This window comes from Brassica napus, chromosome A7 (genome assembly GCF_020379485.1).
Source record: "Brassica napus cultivar Da-Ae chromosome A7, Da-Ae, whole genome shotgun sequence".
In the NCBI taxonomy this organism is placed as follows: Eukaryota; Viridiplantae; Streptophyta; class Magnoliopsida; order Brassicales; family Brassicaceae; genus Brassica; species Brassica napus.
The window spans coordinates 1,564,511-1,586,074 of NC_063440.1; the positions used below are offsets into that span (position 1 = coordinate 1,564,511).

Genomic DNA, 21,564 nt, shown 5'->3' on the forward strand with positions numbered 1-21,564 from the left:
AGAGATACCTAACCAACTTTAGCAATAACGCATGGACTGAACCATGGATGCAATGCATGGGATGTTAGTGATTTTGCACTAGACTGTGAAAACTAAAAACCAAAATGTAATATGTACTCGAAAGGAAAAACTTATAGTCTCTACTTTTACTTTATCAAAGCTGTATAAAGTAAACTGCTGTTGAGGAGACTCGGTCTTTTGATTAACTAGTCAACTGCTGTTGAACAAGACCAATCATTACATCGACCAAACCATTCAGTTGACTTCTAAATATCAGTTTTTTGCTTTATACTAAAATGTTAAGACGGAATAAACAATGTTTCATATGATGTAAAAACAATAAATGTTTCATATACAACAATGTTCCTCGTGAGTTGTGACTTGTGAGAGACTAAACTTTTTCATCAACAAACTCTTCACGTCTTAATTTTTATTAGCATTGATTGGTTGAATAATGATCCAGCTTATTAATCCTCCAAAATACCACTATAAACTTATATCTAAATACAAGATTGATCTATAAAATCCAAAGTCAATCGCATAAAATCTTTAAAGTATTTAAGTAAATGCATTCAGCAAACCTCATGGCAACTACTACAATTAATACATTTTTTTTTCTTTTGATAACTTAAGTAACAAATCTTTAGCTGTCCATAATACTTGTGCTAAAGAAAACAAACCAAAAATCTCCAAAGCCAACCACGAATTCGAATCCGTCTTCTCACGACAACATTTCTGTCCTGATCATCAATCAAAACACACAAAAGAAACTCAGTCCAACCAAATTCATATATCATAAGTGTTATTAAAGATGCTAGAAGAATGCAGAAAACAGATGAATAAACCAGAAAGTAAGTAAAACTACGCAAAAATTTAACGTGGTTCACCAAATAAGCTACGTCGTCTACATCTAACTAATGCTAGCCAGTCATACCACATTCAAGGCGCATCAACAATAAATTTAATTTCCTAGTTATGGAGCTAAGCTTTAAGAATCTTACCAAGTAGCTTCTTCAGTCGTTGAACCAGTAGGGTAGCGAATTATCCTCTGCAGAATCACAGTCCTCGCCTTTGTCACATCCCTACAATACTTATCCGCATGCTCCCTTAGCTCTTCAATGGTATCAGTAAACACATCAAGCTTCTTCTTGATCTCATCCATCGCAAGCCTCACACCATTCTCCTCAGCAACAGCAAACTCAGCGTTCTTCAACAGAGACTCAATCTCCACTTCCACTCTACGCACAAGCACGCTTATATTATCCATCTCCTTAACCGATATGTAAGTCCCGATCCTAACCGACGTAACGATCTCCTTCTGCCCTTTCACCACTTTCTCATACTTGGTCCAAAGAGAGTTGCACCACTTCCCAACAGACCCTACAGGAACCGCCAACGCACCGGCTATAGCCGCCACCACAGGCGGCGCAGCCACGGCGGCCGCCACCACCGAGAAGATGAGCACAGAGACGAACGCGGTCACAAACACCATGTTGGACACTCTCCTCCATGTTTTGATGTTCTTAAGCTTCTTATCGAGTCTCCTCTTCAGCTTATGAAGCTCGTCAAGCATCATGACCTGATGTTTATGCACCGAATCGAAAAGATGGAAGAACTCTTTAGTAAAAGGATCACCAGCCAACTTAAACCTCTTAAGCTCCTCGAGAGTCTTCTCATACTTTCTATCCTCGTTATTACCATCCTCCTCCTCTTCCTCGAACAGTTTAACAGCGAACTGAATAATGACTTGGCTTCTCTTCGCGCGGTTGAGACAACCCTCGAGCTCAGAGCAGAAGTCCATAGTCTTGGCGGTGCTTTCGAAGTACAAGTTGACGAGACCGAAAAGGTCTTGGTTGTTCCATATGTCCTCTTTGTCCTGTAAAATGACTTTGACCACGTCTTGGTTCATGTCTAGAAGGCATTGCGTCACCTCTCTGAGGGAATCGAAGGATAAGGATTTGATCTCCACGCCTGAAGCGAGCTTGTTGATGACTCGGGTGGTTCGTTCGTGGAGAGACGAGTCGAAAGACTCGAGCTTTGGATCTTCGCTGCAAGCTGTTTCGTAAGAGGTCAAGTGCTCTGTGTAAGCTGAGTTGATTTTGATCTGGACTGGTGTTGAAGGTGACCCCCAAGTTTCCTCCTTCTTCTTGCCTTTGCTACACTTTCCTCCCATCATTCTCTTCCTTATTAAGGTTGTAAGAGCAAGAGAAGAGAAAGAAAGATCTTAGATTAGAAGTAAACAGAGACTAGAGAAGTAACGCAATTGAAATGGGTATTTGATTTATAGCTTAAAGCAACAAACTTTAAACCGAATCTTGCGGAGCAATCTAAAATTGTAACCGACATCAAAGAGAGAGGAGAGAGAGAGAGAGCTTTACCTGGAAGATGACTTTGGTAATGAAAATGCGATTGAAAGCAGAGATTGTCTGAAACAACAAAGGTGGAGTTTTTATAGAAGGTGAAGAGAGCTTTGTGTGTCTGGAAGAGAAGTAGTTAGCTTGTACGCTTGGGGAAGATAGGGAGAATCGGAAGGTAAAGAGAGAGAGAAAAGGAGAGATCAGAGGAGGAAGACTATTTCTCACGCGGTTTTAGACAGTGTGAGAAAGCCTTGCACTGCTCTCAACTCGGTCTTGACGGACTCATCGATGGCAAGTCCAATACTGAAAGAACGAAAGAAAGAAAAAGAAAGAATGAAAGGAGAGGAATTAAAGAAGAAACTGAAAATATGTAGTAGTAGATTCCCTTTTTCTTTCTGTTGTGTCTGAACAAAGAGACAATAATTAAATCAGTGGTTGAGTCTTGAAAACTAAAATCCATGGTGGGCCCACCGATTTTCCCATCTAGAATTGATTTTTTTTTTTTTTTTTTTTTTTTGTAACATCTAGAATTGATTAACTTACGACTTTTATAGTTTAAATGGAAGGTGAAGGATGCCAAAGTGGAGCACATCATTACATGTGAAGTTTCAACAAAATAACGCATACGTAGTGTGTTTTTTTCTATGATATTACAACTTTTTTTGATCTACTAGTAGATCAGATTATTGAACAAATGTGAGTGGACTACTTATAGCAGTAAAAGCACTCTATATTTAGAGTTGGTAATAGGCAATCAGCGTTTTTTAATTTCTTTATAAATTTTATCCTTATAATGTTATAAACTTTTGTTTTTTTTACCATTTTATTGATTTAACTAAATTTATTATCTAAATTTTTTTGGTCATTTTATACTGATAAAAATGACATATTTTCTATACGTAATGGTCCATTAGAAACATTTCTTATATATTCTAAATTTATTTATATTTTTCAAAAAAAATATTTATTAATTTTCAATATTTCTTATACTTTCTTTTTAAAACCCTGATTTTATGTTTAACAAAGACAAAATATCGATGGTTGAAAGCTTCAGAACTGAAATTCATGGGCCCATCGATTTTCTCAATTAAAAAATAATTACCGATTATGTAACAAGTCAGAAGAGAGACACTAAACTTTTCTTACACTTTTGTATGGTTAAATGGTAAATTCACAGTTGGCAATTTTTTTTTTTTGTAAATGCGAGCGGAAAGTGAAGACATGAAGTGAATGCACCAAGGAGACACGAATAAGACCATGAAGACAAGCCTTGAGCCCAAACCCGTCGCTACCAGAGGAGAACAAAGAGGCATTCTCACCAATAACGAAACATGAAACTGAAAGCTACCAAATTCCATTGAGAATCTACGTAACGAATCTACGTATCTAAGATTCGCTAAGCAAGTGCCTTCGGAACCATAGTAACGCAAGTGAAGGTTCAACACGGCAAGACAAAGTCGAGAACCCTTAAACAAACCATAACAGGAGAGATATAAGCATAATAGAGGACCTCACCATCCACAAAAGCCGCACTTGACCACCGCTTCACCAAATCCATTGAAAGACATATCACTCCATATCAGAGCTGGTATGAGCTTGCACCGCGCACCAGAAAAAAGTTTGGATCGGGTTAAGCCATTAAGCAAGAGTTATGTTACATGGAAACCGAATCGGATACGTGGAAGCGGAAGCGTATGGAAGAGCGGAAGCGAGATTTTTAAAATGGTTAGGAAGCGGGTACGTGTTGGAAGCGTATCCATATACATATATACACATACATATATAAGATATTTAAAAATCTAGAACTAAAAATTATATGATTTAAATTTAAAATAAAGCATTTATTCATTTATAATAATTTCAAAACGATTTCATATTTAACTGTGAAAATACACATAAATTAAATTTAAAATAAATTATTATATTAATTATTTTTAATACTTTATAATTAATTGACATAATATATTTGAATATATGATTATCTTTTTATTAAAACCCTCAATGCGTAAAGATAATTTATAGTGTTAATTTTAATAATTGTATATTTCTATTCTCTCTATTCAATACTATTAAAATTTTGATTTTATATAAACTAAAACTATAATTTTATATTTTTATTGATATAAGACATTGTGTTTTTTTAAGGAATGGAAGCGTGATTCCAAAACGGAATCATAAGCTTCGAACATGTTTTTAAAAAGAATATTTTAGAAGCGTTTTGGAAGCGAGATTACGTAAGCTTCCACAAGGTTCCGATTCCTATTCCGGGATTCCGGTTCCAAAGCGGGAAGCGGACGTCCGACGAAACTTCCGTGCAACGCAGAGCAAGACACAAAGACAGCATATTTGGTACCAAACAACAACTTTTATCCAACCCAAGCCTTCTAAACACTTCAGTTTCACCGATTAAGACTACTAAGAGACACTAGAAACCCTTTCATAGTGTTGACGATGCTCGAAGTAGGTGAATCAGAAAACCATTTTTTTTTCTCTTGCGGCTGCTAGGTTGAAATGTTTATGTCTTTCTGTTTCTACGTAGATGTTTTCTTTAAGGTATAGCCAATTTAACCATTACAAACTAACTAAAATATATTAGATAAATTAGATTGGATCGGGTAAACTAAAACGAAACAGTTTTCTTCTTGGAATGACATTTCTAATATGCGTGAATTTGTGGGGTAACCATAATGAAAATAATATTCACCAATTGACCATATAATAAAGTGGAGTTTGGATGTGACAATTTCACACATAAATGGACCAAATGCTTCTTCTAGCGCGTGGCGTGCATCAAAACAGATTTATTAAAGGGAATTTGCGGTAGATATACAAATTATGAGTTGATATTAGGTAAATGGACATGGAGACTGTACATTTTTTATTAATACGAATATGTCCCTATATTTAGACTTAGGTGTAGTACTGACCAAACCGGTACCCCATCTTTACCACTACCATTTCGTCTCTCTCCTTGTTAAAAACTTAATCTGAAGTATAGATTTGTTTGACAAAAAAAATTCTCCTATGAAATCGAAAAAAGGCTCCACTCATCCTCTTCCTTTTCATTTATCTGTAGCCATTATTACACACATCAAAACTGTAAAAACTTATCTATAGCCATTATTAAACCAAACTCATCCTCTTTTGCGTTACTAACCTCTTTATGTCTCAATCTCAAAAAAAATTTCTCATCTCTGAATGTTTTTTTCTCCATCTCATGTTAAAACTCTCTGAAATCTTCATATCTCATTTTTCTTCTTACATTTATATGATAGTCTGTAACTACAGTGTCTTAAGGGAAAACTTCACGATGAAAAAAAACAGATGTGATGCGTCTTTCTAGCAGTTGAAAATAGAGGTGAAGCGTTTTCCACTCTTTTTTTTGTTTCTTCTCCGTTCTGTTTCCAGAGAAACCCGAGGACAACAATACTTGAGTTATTGGGGGTTTGATTTTTTTCAAAAGAATCAGAACAATGAAAAACAGATTTCAGGTTTCTTGAATCTTCAGTGGAAAAGATATTGTTTATGTTCTGAGTTATCTCAATAGGTAATGGGGCTTTTCTCTCATTTCCTTTTAAAATGAGAATTATGTTGTGATGTCTCGGTTTTTTTCAACAAAGGTTCCTCCTTTTCAAGAACAAAGATCAGACTTGTGTATGTGAATTGGTTATTTGTTCGAATTTTGCAATTTTATTTTTAGTTTTCTGGAAATATTCCAATGAGTGTTCCACCTGTTAAAATGTATAAGAGAAAGTTTAACGACATAGGAAGGGGAAGATATGATTCAGATTTTTGGATCCAACAATCTTGAAGAGGAAAAGGTCTCAACTTTGTTCTGCTTATCTTAGAGAAAGCAAGTACTTCTTGTTTGTTTGTTTGCTGACTAGGGTCTGGTGATGATCTTTCAGGACAGCAAGATTCTCAAGTTCTTAGGTTTATGTGGAATCCACTCGCGTGAGCCCGGATCTGTCGTGTTCTTGTCGGCGATTGAGACACGAGGAGGCGTCTCTTGGTCGGAGGAGCATTTGAGGAGAAGAGAGCCATAAAAAGTGGAAGTGAGGAAAACGAGGTGGTGAAGTCGCCTTTTCTAGCCGGAGGATGGTGAACCAACGGCGTCGGAAAATAGAAAGCTTTGTGGATCGCCGGAGAAGAGTAGTCAGAGGCAAGCTTCGTCGCCGGGGAAGAAGAGAGAGAAATAGAAGAAGCTGAAGAAGAGGTTTTTGAAGTAGAAGAAGCCGGTAGCAGGTAAAATAGAGATGGATTCATTCGATTGCAACAAGGATAATATAGACTTTCCATGCAGTTCTTTCTCCTGGTTTGCCAATTAATAAAAAAAATGTCCACTTACCTAATTTACATTCTTGTTTTGGTTATTCACCCAAATGAGCCTTTATTAAAATATACTATGCTACATCTATAACAGGAATAGTATAGAACAATTGATTATGGTTGTTAATACATGATGTTTTAAAGAAAACATTGGAATAGAAGAGAAAACAATTGATGGCGACGATGGTGATGAAAATGCTGATAACGATGATGAAACAACCTGTAATAATTGTGGTGGATGTTACAAGTAGAATAACAATAAACACAATATATGTTGTGTTACAAATTTATTCTACAAGTTTAAAATAAAATAGAATAAAAATGGCAAATTGTTCATCCTTTTCAGTTATGTATAATATCTAACGACAGTGAAAAAAAATGGAACTAACGAAAATGATGAAGAAGAAAAAGCTGGCTATTATATAATAACTAGTGGTGATGGTGGTGGATATTATAGGCGGAAGGGACTGAAGAAGAAATAGAGGTGAAGCAAAAAAAACGATAAATTAAAGAGGAGAAAAAGGAGAAAAAGGAGAAAAATGAGGATGAAAAAAAAGAAGAGGAGGCATGAAGAAGAAAAGAAAGAGGAGAAAAAGAGAGGAAAAAGAGCATATGGAAAAGAGGATGAAACCAAGTGAGAGTGGAGCGCCAGACTCCTATGTGTGGTATCCAGCAACATCAGGAACGTACTCAGCACGATCGGGGTATGCAGCAGCTTCTGAGAGTAATCCAAACAAGCCACTCCTGCCGACAGCTACAGCTTCCCTGAACTGGAATAAGATGATATGGAATGTCAAATGCCCGACAAAGCAGAAACTTCTGATATGGAAGATCCTCCATAACGCCATCCCCACTGGTGATAACCTGTAGAGAAAAGGAGTACATCACAGCGCTAACTGTCCCCACTGCGGAGACTACGAATCAGTAGTTCACCTCTTCCTACACTGCCCTTTCGCTACGCAAGTCTGGGAGCTAGCCCCGATAAAAACGCGATTTGACTCTGTATCCTGCACAGAATTCGTCTCGGCGCTGGAAGCCTCATTGCATTGGACCTGCCTACCACCAACGGGATTCATGGGAGACATTTTCTTCTGGATCATCTGGATAATATGGACGGCTCGGAACCAACGAATTTTCGAATCACGGTCTTCAACTCCGACGGTTGTGATCTCCAAAGCACTCTCAAACGCGCAAGAATGGATAAGGGCCGAAGGAGATCCCTCCAGTACTCAAACCACCCCCACCTCGATATCCCAAACTCCGATGATTTCGATTCCCCCTGACACGATTGTATGCAACTCAGATGCAGCTTGGAATCCGATCACAAAAGCGGCGGGGCTGGGATGGATCTTCACGTTTCAAGACTCTCAATTGCAACAGGGCTCCTAATCGCACACTGGGATCCAATCTGCTCTCCAAGCAGAAGCTCTGGCGATCCGTGCTGCGCTCTCGCACGCCATTCAACTTGGCTACAACAAAATCTGGCTACGTTCAGACTCCCTTGGGCTAATCAAAGCCATCGTTTCGACTTCAAAACCGAAGAATCTCTACGGAATTCTCTCGGACGTCGAAGCTCTTTTATCTCTTTTCAGTTTTGTTTACTTTTCTTTCGTTCCAAGAACCCTTAATGGGCCTGCGGATTTAGTGGCAAAATCTGCACTTGCAATATGACCCATGATTGGGCTGAACCCAATTCCTAATATAAGTATGTTTGTTGCTCAAAAAAAAAGGAAAAGAGGATGAAAAATAAGAAAGCAGAGAAGAGTGTTATCTAAACAAATAATATAGAATAGTGCTATAATTTTTTTTTTAAATATATATATATATATATATATTTCGTGAAAATTTATGTGTTTGGAATATTTTAAAATATGGTATATGTTAAAAATATGTATATTTTTGTATAAACATTTGATTCAGTTATATGTACATTTGGAAGTTACATATAAAATAAATTGAGATGAGGAAAGAAAATCAAAAAGATGTAGAAGAAGTAGATCAACGATTATTGTTGTTTAGGGATAGTTATTATAATATTATATAAAATACACACTATATTCTAACTATGGTCTTGTTATGGTTACTGAGTGAATTATAGTTTTTTTTTATGGTTACCATACAATTTCGTTTCTAATATTGGTTAGCCGGACTTTTACAACCCACTTCAAAAAAAATATAGTTAATATTTCTTTGTCAACTATAGTTAATCATTTGTTAATCACATATTTTTGATTACATTGGTTTGAGCCTTTTGGTACATTAGTATTATTTATGTTTGATCATGTGATGAGTTATTTTTAGTATAACTGACAATCATTTTGTAAAAAACACAGCCAATTTATATTTTAAAAAAATTACACAATGTGATGTATTGGATTTGTTTAAATTGTTCAATTTTTCAAATACGAACTTTTCTTTTCAAATTTGTAATGAACAAAATATGAGTTCATGGGCTGGTAACTTAGTGTCAATTTTTTATTATCTAAAATAATGAAAGACATACAAAGAAAGTTTAATCTAATTACAGCATTTAATAAAAAAACTGTTTCTTTTTTTATCTAATTACAAATTAAATAAGAAATACATATCTATTTTTTCGTATGGAAATTTTCAAAATGATACCATGAGTTGAAAATCCCCCTATACATTAAAATAGAAGTCACTTTAGTGATTTTTGCTGAGGTGACACTCATATAGAACTTCTCAGGAAAAACGTTATAATTCTATTGGCTGGATTTTTTGAATTTTTTTTTCATTTATTTTAATCAATCACTTATGTAGACAAGCCCAAAACTATTGTTGATTTCGTTAAGCCCATATATAGCTAGGGGATAATAATTATCGATTTAGTTTAGCCTTGGGTACCCGTTCGGGTTCGGGTCGGGTATTTCGGATTTTCGGGTATTTCGGTATAGAGGTGTAGAACCCGTTCGGGTATTTCTGTACTCGGGTCGAGTTTGGGTATTTTTAGTTCGGATTCGGTTATTTCGGATCTGGTTCGGATATTTAGATTTTGAAAAAAAAATTAAAATTTTCATTTCTCAAGTTTCTTATATTTAAAAATATAACTTTCAGTTAACTAATTTTTTATTTTTAATAGATTGAATAGTTAATAGATTTAGACATAACATTTTAAAACTAAAAGGCATTAATTTAGTTATTTTTTTTAAATTTCGGATGTAACTTTTTGTTAATTTTTTAAATAAAAAACTTGACATGCATTTTAAGTGAGTAGCAAATCATTTTTTCGTAATTGTATGTATATCATATGAACTTAAAGTATGTGTAGTATCAATATAAATATTTTATATAAAATGAGAGATGTAAACTAAAAATATAAGGTTAATTATACATATGTTCGGTTATCTTCGGATATCCATTCGGGTTCGGGTATTATCCGTTCGGGTTCAGGTATCCAATCTCTCCTTATTCAATACCCGTTCGGATATTTCGCTACTTCGGTTCGGATTTCAGTTCGGGTTTTTCGGATCGGGTTCGTGTGCCACTTCGGATATCGGGTAAAGTGCTCATCCCTACTAATTAGGTTGTTTGTTTTTAATAACTTACCTTTCTAATATAGATTACTTGCGCAAGTTGAAATAATTAAATATGCAAATAATTTATTGACAAAATTTGTTTTTAATAACTTACCTTTCTAATATAGATTACTTGCGCAAGTTGAAATCATTAAATATGCAAATCACTTATTCACAATATGGATTACTTGCGCAAGTTGAATACATTAAATTTTATCGATTTAGTTTACCATTGGGCAAGATTTAGAATTAAGACAAATATTAAAAACTTTCCTTATTATTCAAACGGTAAACTTGCGCATGTTGATATCATATTTATTATATTGCTTACAAAATATTTTAATGTTTCTAATTAGGTTGCTTGTTTTTAATAACTTACCTTTCTAATATGGATTACTTGCGCAAGTTAAAATCATATCATATGCAAATCATTTTTTGACAATACACATTTAATATCTTTCTTTAAACGATTTTATTATTTATTGTGCAAAATATTAAAATCATTAATATGAGAATAAATCGACTGTATATATATAGGAGACACCTAAGGTCTTAAAATACAAACATTCTCTTTTCATTCTTTAAAGTATTATTCACAAATATCTCATCTCATACTATTAAGGTATTACGACAATGCTGGTTGTGTGCTAAGATAAATGTGTTTAGACGCAATGGCTCCTCATCTTTAGAACCCTGAACTCACCTCTTTGTGTCTTGTCTCCAAAAAGCATGTCTGATCTATCTTTTTCATGTGTTGAATACTGGTAACGACAATATGGTCTTCCTTTTTTTATATATAGACCAGGTCGTGAGAGTGATAGTGATCCAGAAAACCTTGATTGAACATGCTGAGAAGCTTCGCCAAATTAAAGCAGTTCTTAAAGAGGTTCTTTATTACTTTCTCTTTCTTTGTTGAATATTGTCCGGGAAAGTATTACATAGTACTCCCTCTGTTTTTTAAAGATAAATGTTCTAGGATTTTCACACTTATTAAGAAACCATATTAAAACTTAGTTATTAATGCATAGTTTTTTGCAACTTTATATTTCTTATATTTTTAAACCAATAGGATTAAAAGAAATGTAATTAATATTTTTGAAACACACAATTTTTCATTATTAGTTGACAAAATATGCTTTGAAAACATAAAAAAATACATCTTTTAGAAACAAAATATTTTCCTAAAACATCCATCTTTAAAAAACAGAGGGAGTATCATTTAGTAATATTATCTTATATCATTTTTTTTTGTTGAATATACTATCTTATAAGTAAGCTAACATTATGCATTTTTTATTTAATTCATGAGGTCATTTTCTCACAGCAGAAAACCTTTTGGAATGGCGCAAGGAGGAAATTTCTCACGGATATACAGGAAGGTTCAACTAAAGCCGCTGAAGTGGGATGGTGAATGCGAAGAATAAAGACCTGTAGAGGCCCTAATGATTCTTAAATACGGCGGTGTTCTAACTCACGCTGGTAGAAAACAGGTGTTTATATACTCTACCATTTAATTTGTCATTGTTATATATATATATATATGTTTTTCAAATATGGAAGAATTGTTTAACTTATTGACGTTTAACATCACTTGCCATATAATCTAACGAATATTAAAAATAACAATTTATGGAAACTATTCTCGAAATTATTGAAAGACTAATAATGTTTTATTTATTACTTTTAATATATATAACCTATAAAATAAAATGAACGAAATTTTATATAAGATAATTATAATAGTTTTATCCTCTACTTGATGAACTGTGTTCGAATATAATTATATAATAATTTTAAATATTACAAAATCCAAAAATGTTTATTAATATTATTTTTTAATTATTTATCATTGTTTAAAGAATAAATTTATCATAATTTTAAAATAATTTATAAAATGCTTACAAAATGCAAGGCAAAGTTACACTTTCAAGAGTTAAGTGGAGATCTGGATTAAAAATCCTAATAACTGGTAAAGAAGGGAAGCCGAAGACAAAAACATTGAATGTTGTCTACAAACAAATTTTTCAGAATACTCCGTAGTCACGATACGTAATTTTAATCTACGTTTTTCAAATACAAATTTTAAAATATATAAACTGTTACAATTATTTATTTTTTGTATTTGCCAGATGAGTTGTGATGAGTTAGGAGACCGATGACGGTATGTCAATTTAATATTATTTCATGTTCAATAAAATTTAGAAATTTATAAATCTATCAAATAATGTTAACCCGTCAAATTGCTTACAAAATTTATTTAATTTTTTGCACGTTTCTAATTGAATTTGCTTTCTTTATCGAGAAATGTACATCATAATTTATATTATTTATGGATTCAGGGTCGGGTTATTTCAGTTAATGCTTCGGGTCGGGTTCGGATATTTTTAGTTTGGATTCGATTATTTCAGATCGGATTCGGATATTTAGATTTTGAAAAAAAAAAAAATTCATTTCTCAAGTTTCTTATATTTAAAAATATAACTTTCAGTTAACTAATTTTTTATTTTTAATAGATTGAATGGTTAATAGATTTTAACATAAAATATAAAACTAAAAAGGCATTAATTTAGTTATTTTTAAAAAAAATTTGGATGTAAGTTTTTGTTAATTTTTTAAATAAAAAACTTGACATGCATTTTCGGATCGGGTTCGGGTGCCACTTCGGATATCGGGTAAAGTGCCCACCCCTACTAATTAGGTTGTTTGTTTTTAATAACTTACCTTTCTAATATGGATTACTTGCGCAAGTTGAAATCATTAAATATGCAAATAACTTATTGACAAAATTTGTTTTTAATAACTTACCTTTCTAATATGGATTACTTGTGCAAGTTGAAATCATTAAATATGCAAATCACTTATTCACAATATGGATTACTTGCGTAAGTTGAAATCATTAAATATTATCGATTTAGTTTACCTTTGGGCAAGATTTAGAATTAAGACAAATATTAAAAATTTTCCTTATTATTCAAACGGTAAACTTGCGTATGGTGATATCATATTTATTACATTGCTTACAAAATATTTTAATGTTTATAATTAGGTTGTTTGTTTTTAATAACTTACCTTTCTAATATGGATTATTTGCGCAAGTTAAAATCATAGCATATGCAAATCATTTTTTGACAATACACATTTAATATCTTTCTTTAAACGATTTCATTATTTATTGTGCAAAATATTATGCGTCATTAATATGAGAAATAAATCGACTATATATATATATGAGACACCCAAGATCTTAAAATACAAACATTCTCTTTTCATTCTTTAAAGTATTATTCACAAATCTTTCCTCTCATACGATTAAGGTATTACGACGATGCTGCTTGTGTGCTAAGAAAAATGTGTTTAGACGCAAAGGCTCCTCATCTTTCATCGACTCTGCCACCCACTTTGCCTTGGAAGTATTATATGCTACTTGATGAATCGACTCTGCCACCCTCTTTCATCGACTCTGCCACCCACTTTACCTTGGAAGTATTATAGGAAGATTAATAATGTTTTATTTATTACTTTTAATATTTATAAACTATAAAATACAATGAACGAAATTATATATAAGATAATTATAATAGTTTTATACTCTACTTGATGAATTATGTTCGAATATAATTATATAATAACTATTTTAAATATTACAAAATCTAAAAATGTTTATTAATATTATTTTTAAATTATTTATCGTTGTTTAAAGAATAAATTTATCATAATTTTAAAATAATTTATAAAATGCTTACAAAATGCAAGGCAAAGTTTCACTTTCAAGAGTTAAGTCGAGATCTGGATTAAAAATCCTAATAACTGGTAAAAAAGGGAAGCCGCAGACAAAAATATTGAATGTTGTCTACAAACAAGTTTTTCAGAATATTTCGTAGTCACGGTACGTAATTTTAATCTACTTTTTTTCAAATACAAATTTTAAAATGAATAAACTGTTGCAATTATTTATTTTTGTATTTGCTAGATGGGTTGTGATGAGTTAGGAGACCGATGACGGTATGTCAATTTAATATTATTTCATGTTCAATAAAATTTAGAAATTTATAAATCTATCAAATAATGTTAACCCGTCAAATTGCTTACAAAATTTATTTACTTTTTTTTGCAAGTTTCTAATTGAATTTGCTTTCTTTATCGAGAAATGTACTTCATAATTTATATTATTTATCGATAATATTTTGATTTTTATTATATTTTCTTTTAATATGTCTACATAAATGTTTGTTTATTATTTATGGAAAAATAATATTATTCACCTAAAATAAAGAATTACGAAACATATACAATAAAATTCTAATTAATGATAATATAAAATATGTTACTTCTAAAACTATACACTATTTATTTTATTTTTTGAATGAAAGTATCTTCGTAAACACACAAAATATTTTGTGACGTTGCAATTATACATACACACAATATCTGCCTCTTCATACTGGCGTTACTGTGTTCCCTCTCCTGAGGTACGGACCGAGAGAGAACACATGATGCAGACCGATCATATTCTTATGTCCGCACAGGGTGCGGACCGGTCACCTAGTTTCATATTAACTAGAAATTATTTTATATCATGTCATCAATTTTTCTCCTCACGCATTCCTCTCTTAAAAATCTACATAACATCACTTTTTTGTTTTTGAACAAACCTACATAACATCACTTTTTTTTTTTTTTGGTAATCTACATAACATCACTTTCTATAATATTTCCTTTGAATATTGAATTCCAACAACTATCCAATACGACACATGATTAAGATGCAATTATGTCTATGTTGGTTTATGGACCCCAACAGAAACGATAATATTGATTAATCCAACCACCCGCAAATCCAAAATGTCGATTTGAGAATCTCACAACACAACACAACACATCATCAACGTGCCTTCAAGATCTTACCATTTAACATCTTTATGGGATCTTCTACTTTGTAATCAGATCATCCCCACACAAAAATACAAAATATACAAATATTCTCTTCCAAAATTCAAAAACATACAAGTTTTATAACCATTAATGGGTCCTCTTGTAGTATCAGCTCTGAGTTCAAACACCAAACTATCATGTCTGAACCGTAACTAAGCCTTCTTCATGGTTGGACTTTTATCTGATTCAGTATCGGGTTGTAAGTTGTAACATATATCACCGACGAACACAAAAGATTCCTCTTCAAAAGTAAAAAGACTTCCACAATCTTTATAACCAACATAGGACTGTTACAAACTATAAGCAAGCACGGATCATCATAATGTTCACATCAACTTTTCTTAGAGGATCTAGAGTTTCTTAATCCTTTGTCGGAGAATATTAAACAACAATGAAAACATTCACAGTTGAACTAGTTTTGTCTTTTAGCAATGTAATTAGCCAAAGCCAATAAAGGTTCAACCTTTTTGGAATCAAATCCTTGAAGCTGTTCTTGAGCATCTCTCATCAACCTCTCCGCAAACTCCTTTGACTTCTCGAGACCCATCAACTTCGGATACGTCAGCTTATCGGCGATCAAATCTTTTCCGGCGGTTTTCCCCAACTCCTCCGACGACTTCGTCACATCCAATATATCATCAACCACCTGAAACATCAAACCAATGCATCTCGCAAACTTCCTCAGCTTCTCGATCTCTTCATCAGACCCACCGCCAACGATCGCTCCTAACACCGTCGCCGCCTCCAGCAAAACCGCCGTTTTGTGAACGTGGATAAACTCAAGAAGCTCTAATCCGACGTCGTTTGAGTCCATACCTTCGCTGCTGATATCCACAATCTGACCCGCCACAAGCCCTTCTGATCCAACGGCTCTCGCTAGCTCCCCGATCGCTCTAACCACCCTCGCCGGAGCCACCCCCGACGTCGACGCCAAGTGCTCAAACGCGAACGATAAAAGCGCGTCGCCGGCCAAAACCGCGACGTCTTCGCCGAACACTTTGTGGTTGGTGGGTTTTCCGCGGCGGAGGTCGTCGTTGTCCATACACGGGAGATCGTCGTGGATCAGCGACATCGTGTGGATCATCTCCACCGCGCAAGCCGCCGGCAACGCGACGGATTCTTCGCCGCCGACCAGCTCGCACGCGGCGATGCAGAGAACAGGTCTCACTCGCTTCCCGCCGGCGAGGAGAGAGTAACGCATCGCCTCGTGGATCTTGACCGGTTCTCGGAGGGAGACGGCGGAGTCGAGAGCTTGGTTGACGGCGCTAGCTTTGCCGATCATGTAAGACATGAAATCGAAGCTGAGGCTTTGTGCTTCCTCTTGGTGGATGATACTGGCGTTACTCTCTTCTCTGACGACTGATAACGCCGTGAACTTTTGACGGAGAAGGAACGGTGGGGTTTTGAGAAAGCATATGTTGGACCCGGGTACGGATCCAGATTTTCTGACAGAGTGATGATGTACACAAGAGCTTAGCTTCACACTTGACATGGCTTCAATTGGAATTGGAGTTAACAGTGAATGAGATTTTTGGGTTGGGTAATGGAATGTGTGGGTACGGAGGTGGTGGACAATGAGAGATGACGATGATGATGATGATATGAGAAAATCTAATTTACTAATGTTTTAATAGATTTTCGCTTTATTTGATTTTCGCATAATCACGTTGTCTTTTCCTTACCTTTTATGTTTCATTTTCTTATCTTAACAGGTATGCATACTATGACGAATTTACATGTCAGAGATCTGATAAATTTTTGATTTGAGAAAAAAATCTCTTTAAAACCAATCGGTTAGCTGGAAATAATAATAATTTGGTAAGCCATTTGAAATCTGATCTGATCCATTTCTGTCAGTATTGATCTTTTTAAAAATCTTAACTTCATATAGAAGTGCTTAATTTAGATTTAGATTTTTAGTAATTAAATAAATGAATTTAAAACAAATACTAAAGAAAAAGTCGCCTACAAATAATTAATTTGCTAATAGTATAAAGAAAAGTCCCATAAATAATCCTAATCTGGTAGGTAAGAGTGTACTGGCCAGCTATGCAAACGTAAAATTATTATCATTGTCAATGTAAAAATGTTATCATTTGTGTTCATGAGCTTGACGAAAGAAAGGGGAGAAGAGTTCGTGAACTGCAGTAGTTTGTAATAACGATAATTCTAAGCTTGACGAAACAATGGGAGAAGAGTTCTCTTTTTGACAGTAATAATCAACAGCTACACACAAAGATGCAAAAGAAGTCGCCCCACAAAGCCAATCTAATGAACAGAAACTTACAGGTTCTCTTCTCCTTTTCAAGACTTCAACAATGGACTATCGGATGCGTTGGATTTCTCACAGGTTCGGTCGAGAAACACAATTCTTTTCATCTCGGTTTGTGTGATGCTTGTCCACGGCTAAAGTCCCTATCTCAAGAACCTCGCCGAGAATAACCTAGATGGATCGTCGAGTAGGCCATGCGAAGAAGGAAGATAAGATTTCTATGTTCAGTTGACTAACAGATGTGTTGGATTTCTTTATTTTGTCTTAAAACAAAGTTGTTTTCATCTTAGTTTGCAATTTATAATCCTTTTTATCTATAAAAATTGTCATCACCTGATATCTGATGAGATATGTTGAAACCTGGAAGGTGTGAAGAAGATTACAAACTGTTTAGAAAATGTTTCAATCCTTAGATTAGTTTATAATCAAAAACTCGTTAAGAAGATCACATAAAAAAATGACAATATGCTCCAAAAGATGGAAAATAAAGAAACAAATATGTGAGAGTGTCTCTCTAAACGACACGTGTCAATATTGGTGTGAATGCATTAATTGCAATGCTCATCTTTTAATATATAAGAGATTCTTTCATTGAACTGCACGAAATAAAAGATTTAAATTCGGAATCAACTAATAATTTCACATATAGAAACTATAATTAATATTTTGCTTATTTCCATAACCATATGAAATTGTTTGTGCATCATGAAATCCCATATATTTTTATATAAATGCAGTTTCGTATAAAGCAAGTTATAGGTTATTCACAACAACTTTTAAAATTTTCAAAATGAAAATATTTTCGTAAGTTTAAGTAGGGGTTATTAGTTGTTGTATTTTAATGGATTTGCAAATCCAAACTAAATCTAGTGTTATTGATTATTGATTTTCAAATATGTATTAAAATCATGTGTTATTGGTTTAATGATTCATAAATTCTATATCAAATCAAGTGTTATTCAATCGTACGGATTCAGTGATATATTTGATTTTATAATGGATTTGAATGAATTTGTTTGGATTTTTTAGTTAGAAATACAAAAACTCAAATCCGAGGGAAAACCTCCAGATTTATATATTTTACTTGGATTTATAAATACTATATAGATTTCTAAATCAATCAAAATATATAAACCAATAACACCTCCTAAAATTGGTAGAACTATATATAACATGTCCTAAAATGAAAGATATGAAAAACATGTATTAATGACTGTGTCACATTCTCATTTAGGATGTGATCAAAAATTATGGTTTAGAATTATGGTTAACTTAATTTTTCAATCCAAGACTCGAATTTAAAATCGGTACGGTTCAAAAATCAGCAACTGAAGAACATGTAATTCAAAACAAATATACTAACATAGCTGCTTAGTAGGCCTCCGTTAATAAGCTTTTAAAATTTTTAAAAACCAAAAACTTGTTGATCATTATCCCATGGGGTGACAATTTACAAGTTATGAATGATTCCAAACTGCGTTTCACCAAAATATACACATATTTGGAGGTGAGAAGATGGGGTTCTATGCTCAAAATTATTCAGTTTAGTGGGAATGATAAAAGAAAACGAAATTATCTGATATACGACCCCGGCTTGTATATTACATATGTGAGCCATATTAATGGTTTTTATTTTACATAAGGTAAATCGCTATAATACTATTTGAGAAGTCAATTTCTTATGTGTCGCGTTCACGTTAATTCTCACAATGGCTTATTACATTGTTAACCTTAATGAATTAATACTATTTTTTAATTGCCATTATCAAAATTTCTATTTTAGTTTTTATGAATATTTTGTTTTTTAAATAAAAAAGGAAAATATCTATAAACTATTTTTATTTTCGTTTATATATATATATATATATATAATCATATCAATATCATAAAGAAATTTAGTATAAAAAAAATTAGTATCAAAAAGGAAATATCTTAAAAGTAAAAATACATAGCGATTTTTATATTTAAAACATGTAATTTGACAAAAAGAAATTTCATTTTATATAAATCTCAATTTAATAAGCTATATTTACTAATTTCCATTACTAATATTTTCTATTTATATTTTCGTTTTTCTTAATATATTTTATAAAATCATATATCATATAGGAATTTAGTATCAAAAAAATCTTAAAACAAAAATATAGTGATTTTTTGATATTTAAAACATGTGACTTTTAAAAAAATGAATTTCCTTTTATAAAAATCTCACTTTCATAAAAATTTCTGGATACTTTTTGTTTAAGAACGTTTTTATACGATTGTTAATAACTTTAGTTAAATATTTTTCATTTAAAATATAATACTTGTTTTTCATATGAAAAAGTCAATTTATTTACTAAATCAGTATTTACTTTAATAACTAAAGAAATTTCTTTTCTCTTGATTATAATTTTTTTAAAATAATATTTATTTTTGGATAGTTATTCAATCTCTTGTTATTAAAAAATTCTATCACAATTTCATAAAATGTTTCTTTTCATAATTATAGATTCTCAAATCTAATACTACGTGAATGTTTCAATATCTATAAAAATAAACAAGTAATTATCTCAAATCTAATTCCACTAGCAAATTGTTTTCCTATGAATATGATATTTAATAAAAGTAATTAGGTTACTATTAAGTTCTAAAACTATAATGATCGACGTGGTTTTAAAAGCCAAAACAAAATATGTCAATTATTTAATACATATTTTGAAATTTGAAAAAATAAAATTAATTATATATAATCTGAATTAGTATAATTAAAATTTAATTGGAAAATATATACAACTCAACATACCAAAAATAACTTAACTGATCCAAATTATTATACCCAAAATCAAATATTTAATTAATATAACAAAATAACATAATTTAAAACAATATTATATTTGTCTTTTTAATATATAAACTACAAAATAAGTTAAACTTATCAAAAAATAGAAATAAAAAGTTAACCAATTACAATGATTTTATTATTTTGTAAATGTCTGTATACTGCATGAGCACGGGAAAATTGTGAGTGCTACCGTAAATATTGTAATCTGAATACTGATACATTTATTTTGATTAGAACATAAAAAATCACGCCAATTATAAGTTTAGATGCTAATGACATTTGATGTAATTTTTTTAGCGAAACAAGGAGAACTTATTAAATGGGCTGAGAATGATTGTGGTGCTGCCACCTCAGCATGTCACCTTTTTAAATAACTTACATTTTAAAGATTATTTTCTTAAATGGCTTCTTGATTAATATTTTTTTTGTCATCAACATAAACAAACTCATGCTGACTTTGTGAACTAAACTGGTAACTCCGCATTTATGTGAATAACGAAAGACAGTTGTTTTCTAAAACTACATGCTAGAGTATCCGCTCTTGAATTCTCCGTCCGGAGTACATGAATGATCTGTTAGTTTAGGAAACTTGCTTTCAAAATCTGAATTTTTTTTTACCATTCTTCTGGTTCCGAAACCATCTTTACAAATTATGAACAATCCATCGAAACCATCTTGTAATCAAGAAAGGGATAAGTTGATGTATAGACTATCATTCAAACTAAAGAAATGTCAAATTTTACGTTTCGGAGAATTAAAACAAGTCTATCACTAATTTCAAACAACATACGCCAGTCGACTAAGGGGGCGACTGGTTTTCCCGCTACCACCCGCAAACGCAGCTTTTGCGGTTGGTAGCGGTTGTCGGCGGTTTGCAACAATCACTCAAAATCGCTCTAAACCGCTTCAAACCGCTCTGAATCTCATAAATTCAAAAGCTGGCTCCAGCTAGCGTTTGCGGTTGCGGTTGTGGGAGGGTAAATTTTTTTATTTTTTTAAAAACAATATATATACAAAAGTAAAAATATTTAATAAAAATTTTAAAATTGAAATTATGAAAATATTAAAATATATCTATTATATTTTAATTAATATTATAAATTTTATAATAAAAACAATTTCAATAAATTTTTTAAAAATTAAAATTATAACTTTCTAAATATAAATTTTATATTTATTATAATTTTATGATTTTTGATATTTTTATAATTATATTAGATGTAAATATTGTTAATTTATTATTTGACTGTTACCGCATTTGGTAGTTAGCCAGTCATAAGTCACCCGCAAACGCACCAATTTTTAACCGCAGTA

General features: G+C 32.4%; 2 protein-coding genes and 1 long non-coding RNA gene across 6 annotated transcripts; 1 reads left to right on the forward strand and 2 right to left on the reverse strand.

The window, feature by feature from the left end:
* Positions 1–518: 518 nt before the first annotated feature.
* On the reverse strand, positions 519–2,748 carry LOC111213307 (UPF0496 protein At2g18630). 4 transcript variants are annotated; one of them, XM_048736504.1, is made up of 3 exons: positions 2,379–2,748; positions 1,002–2,183; positions 519–735 (listed from the first exon to the last, which is right to left on the reverse strand). In XM_048736504.1, coding segments are annotated over exons 2-3 (1,176 nt in total). In that variant the 5' UTR covers positions 2,177–2,183; positions 2,379–2,748; the 3' UTR covers positions 519–734. The 4 variants fall into 4 exon arrangements, with proteins under 4 accessions (XP_048592461.1, XP_048592460.1, XP_048592459.1 ...); XM_048736503.1 differs by having other exon boundaries at positions 519–740; XM_048736502.1 differs by having other exon boundaries at positions 519–740; positions 1,002–2,179; positions 2,379–2,747.
* A 2,238-nt stretch (positions 2,749–4,986) lies between these two features.
* LOC125576715 lies at positions 4,987–6,709 on the forward strand. Its single transcript, XR_007315155.1, has 2 exons — positions 4,987–6,178; positions 6,266–6,709. It is a non-coding gene; the product is annotated as an uncharacterized LOC125576715 (long non-coding RNA).
* Positions 6,710–15,396: 8,687 nt separating this feature from the next.
* Positions 15,397–16,786, reverse strand: LOC111213308 (geranylgeranyl pyrophosphate synthase 7, chloroplastic-like). The gene has a single exon (XM_022715033.2). It carries the CDS (start codon positions 16,644–16,646, stop codon positions 15,567–15,569), a length of 1,080 nt encoding a protein of 359 aa, XP_022570754.2. The 5' UTR covers positions 16,647–16,786; the 3' UTR covers positions 15,397–15,566.
* Positions 16,787–21,564: the final 4,778 nt, after the last annotated feature.

Excerpts from the sequence above, each read along its gene's own strand:
- LOC111213308 (XM_022715033.2), bottom strand. The coding sequence starts at position 16,646 with ATGTCAAGTGTGAAGCTAAGCTCTTGTGTACATCATCACTCTGTCAGA.
- LOC111213307 (XM_048736503.1), bottom strand. The coding sequence starts at position 2,176 with ATGATGGGAGGAAAGTGTAGCAAAGGCAAGAAGAAGGAGGAAACTTGG.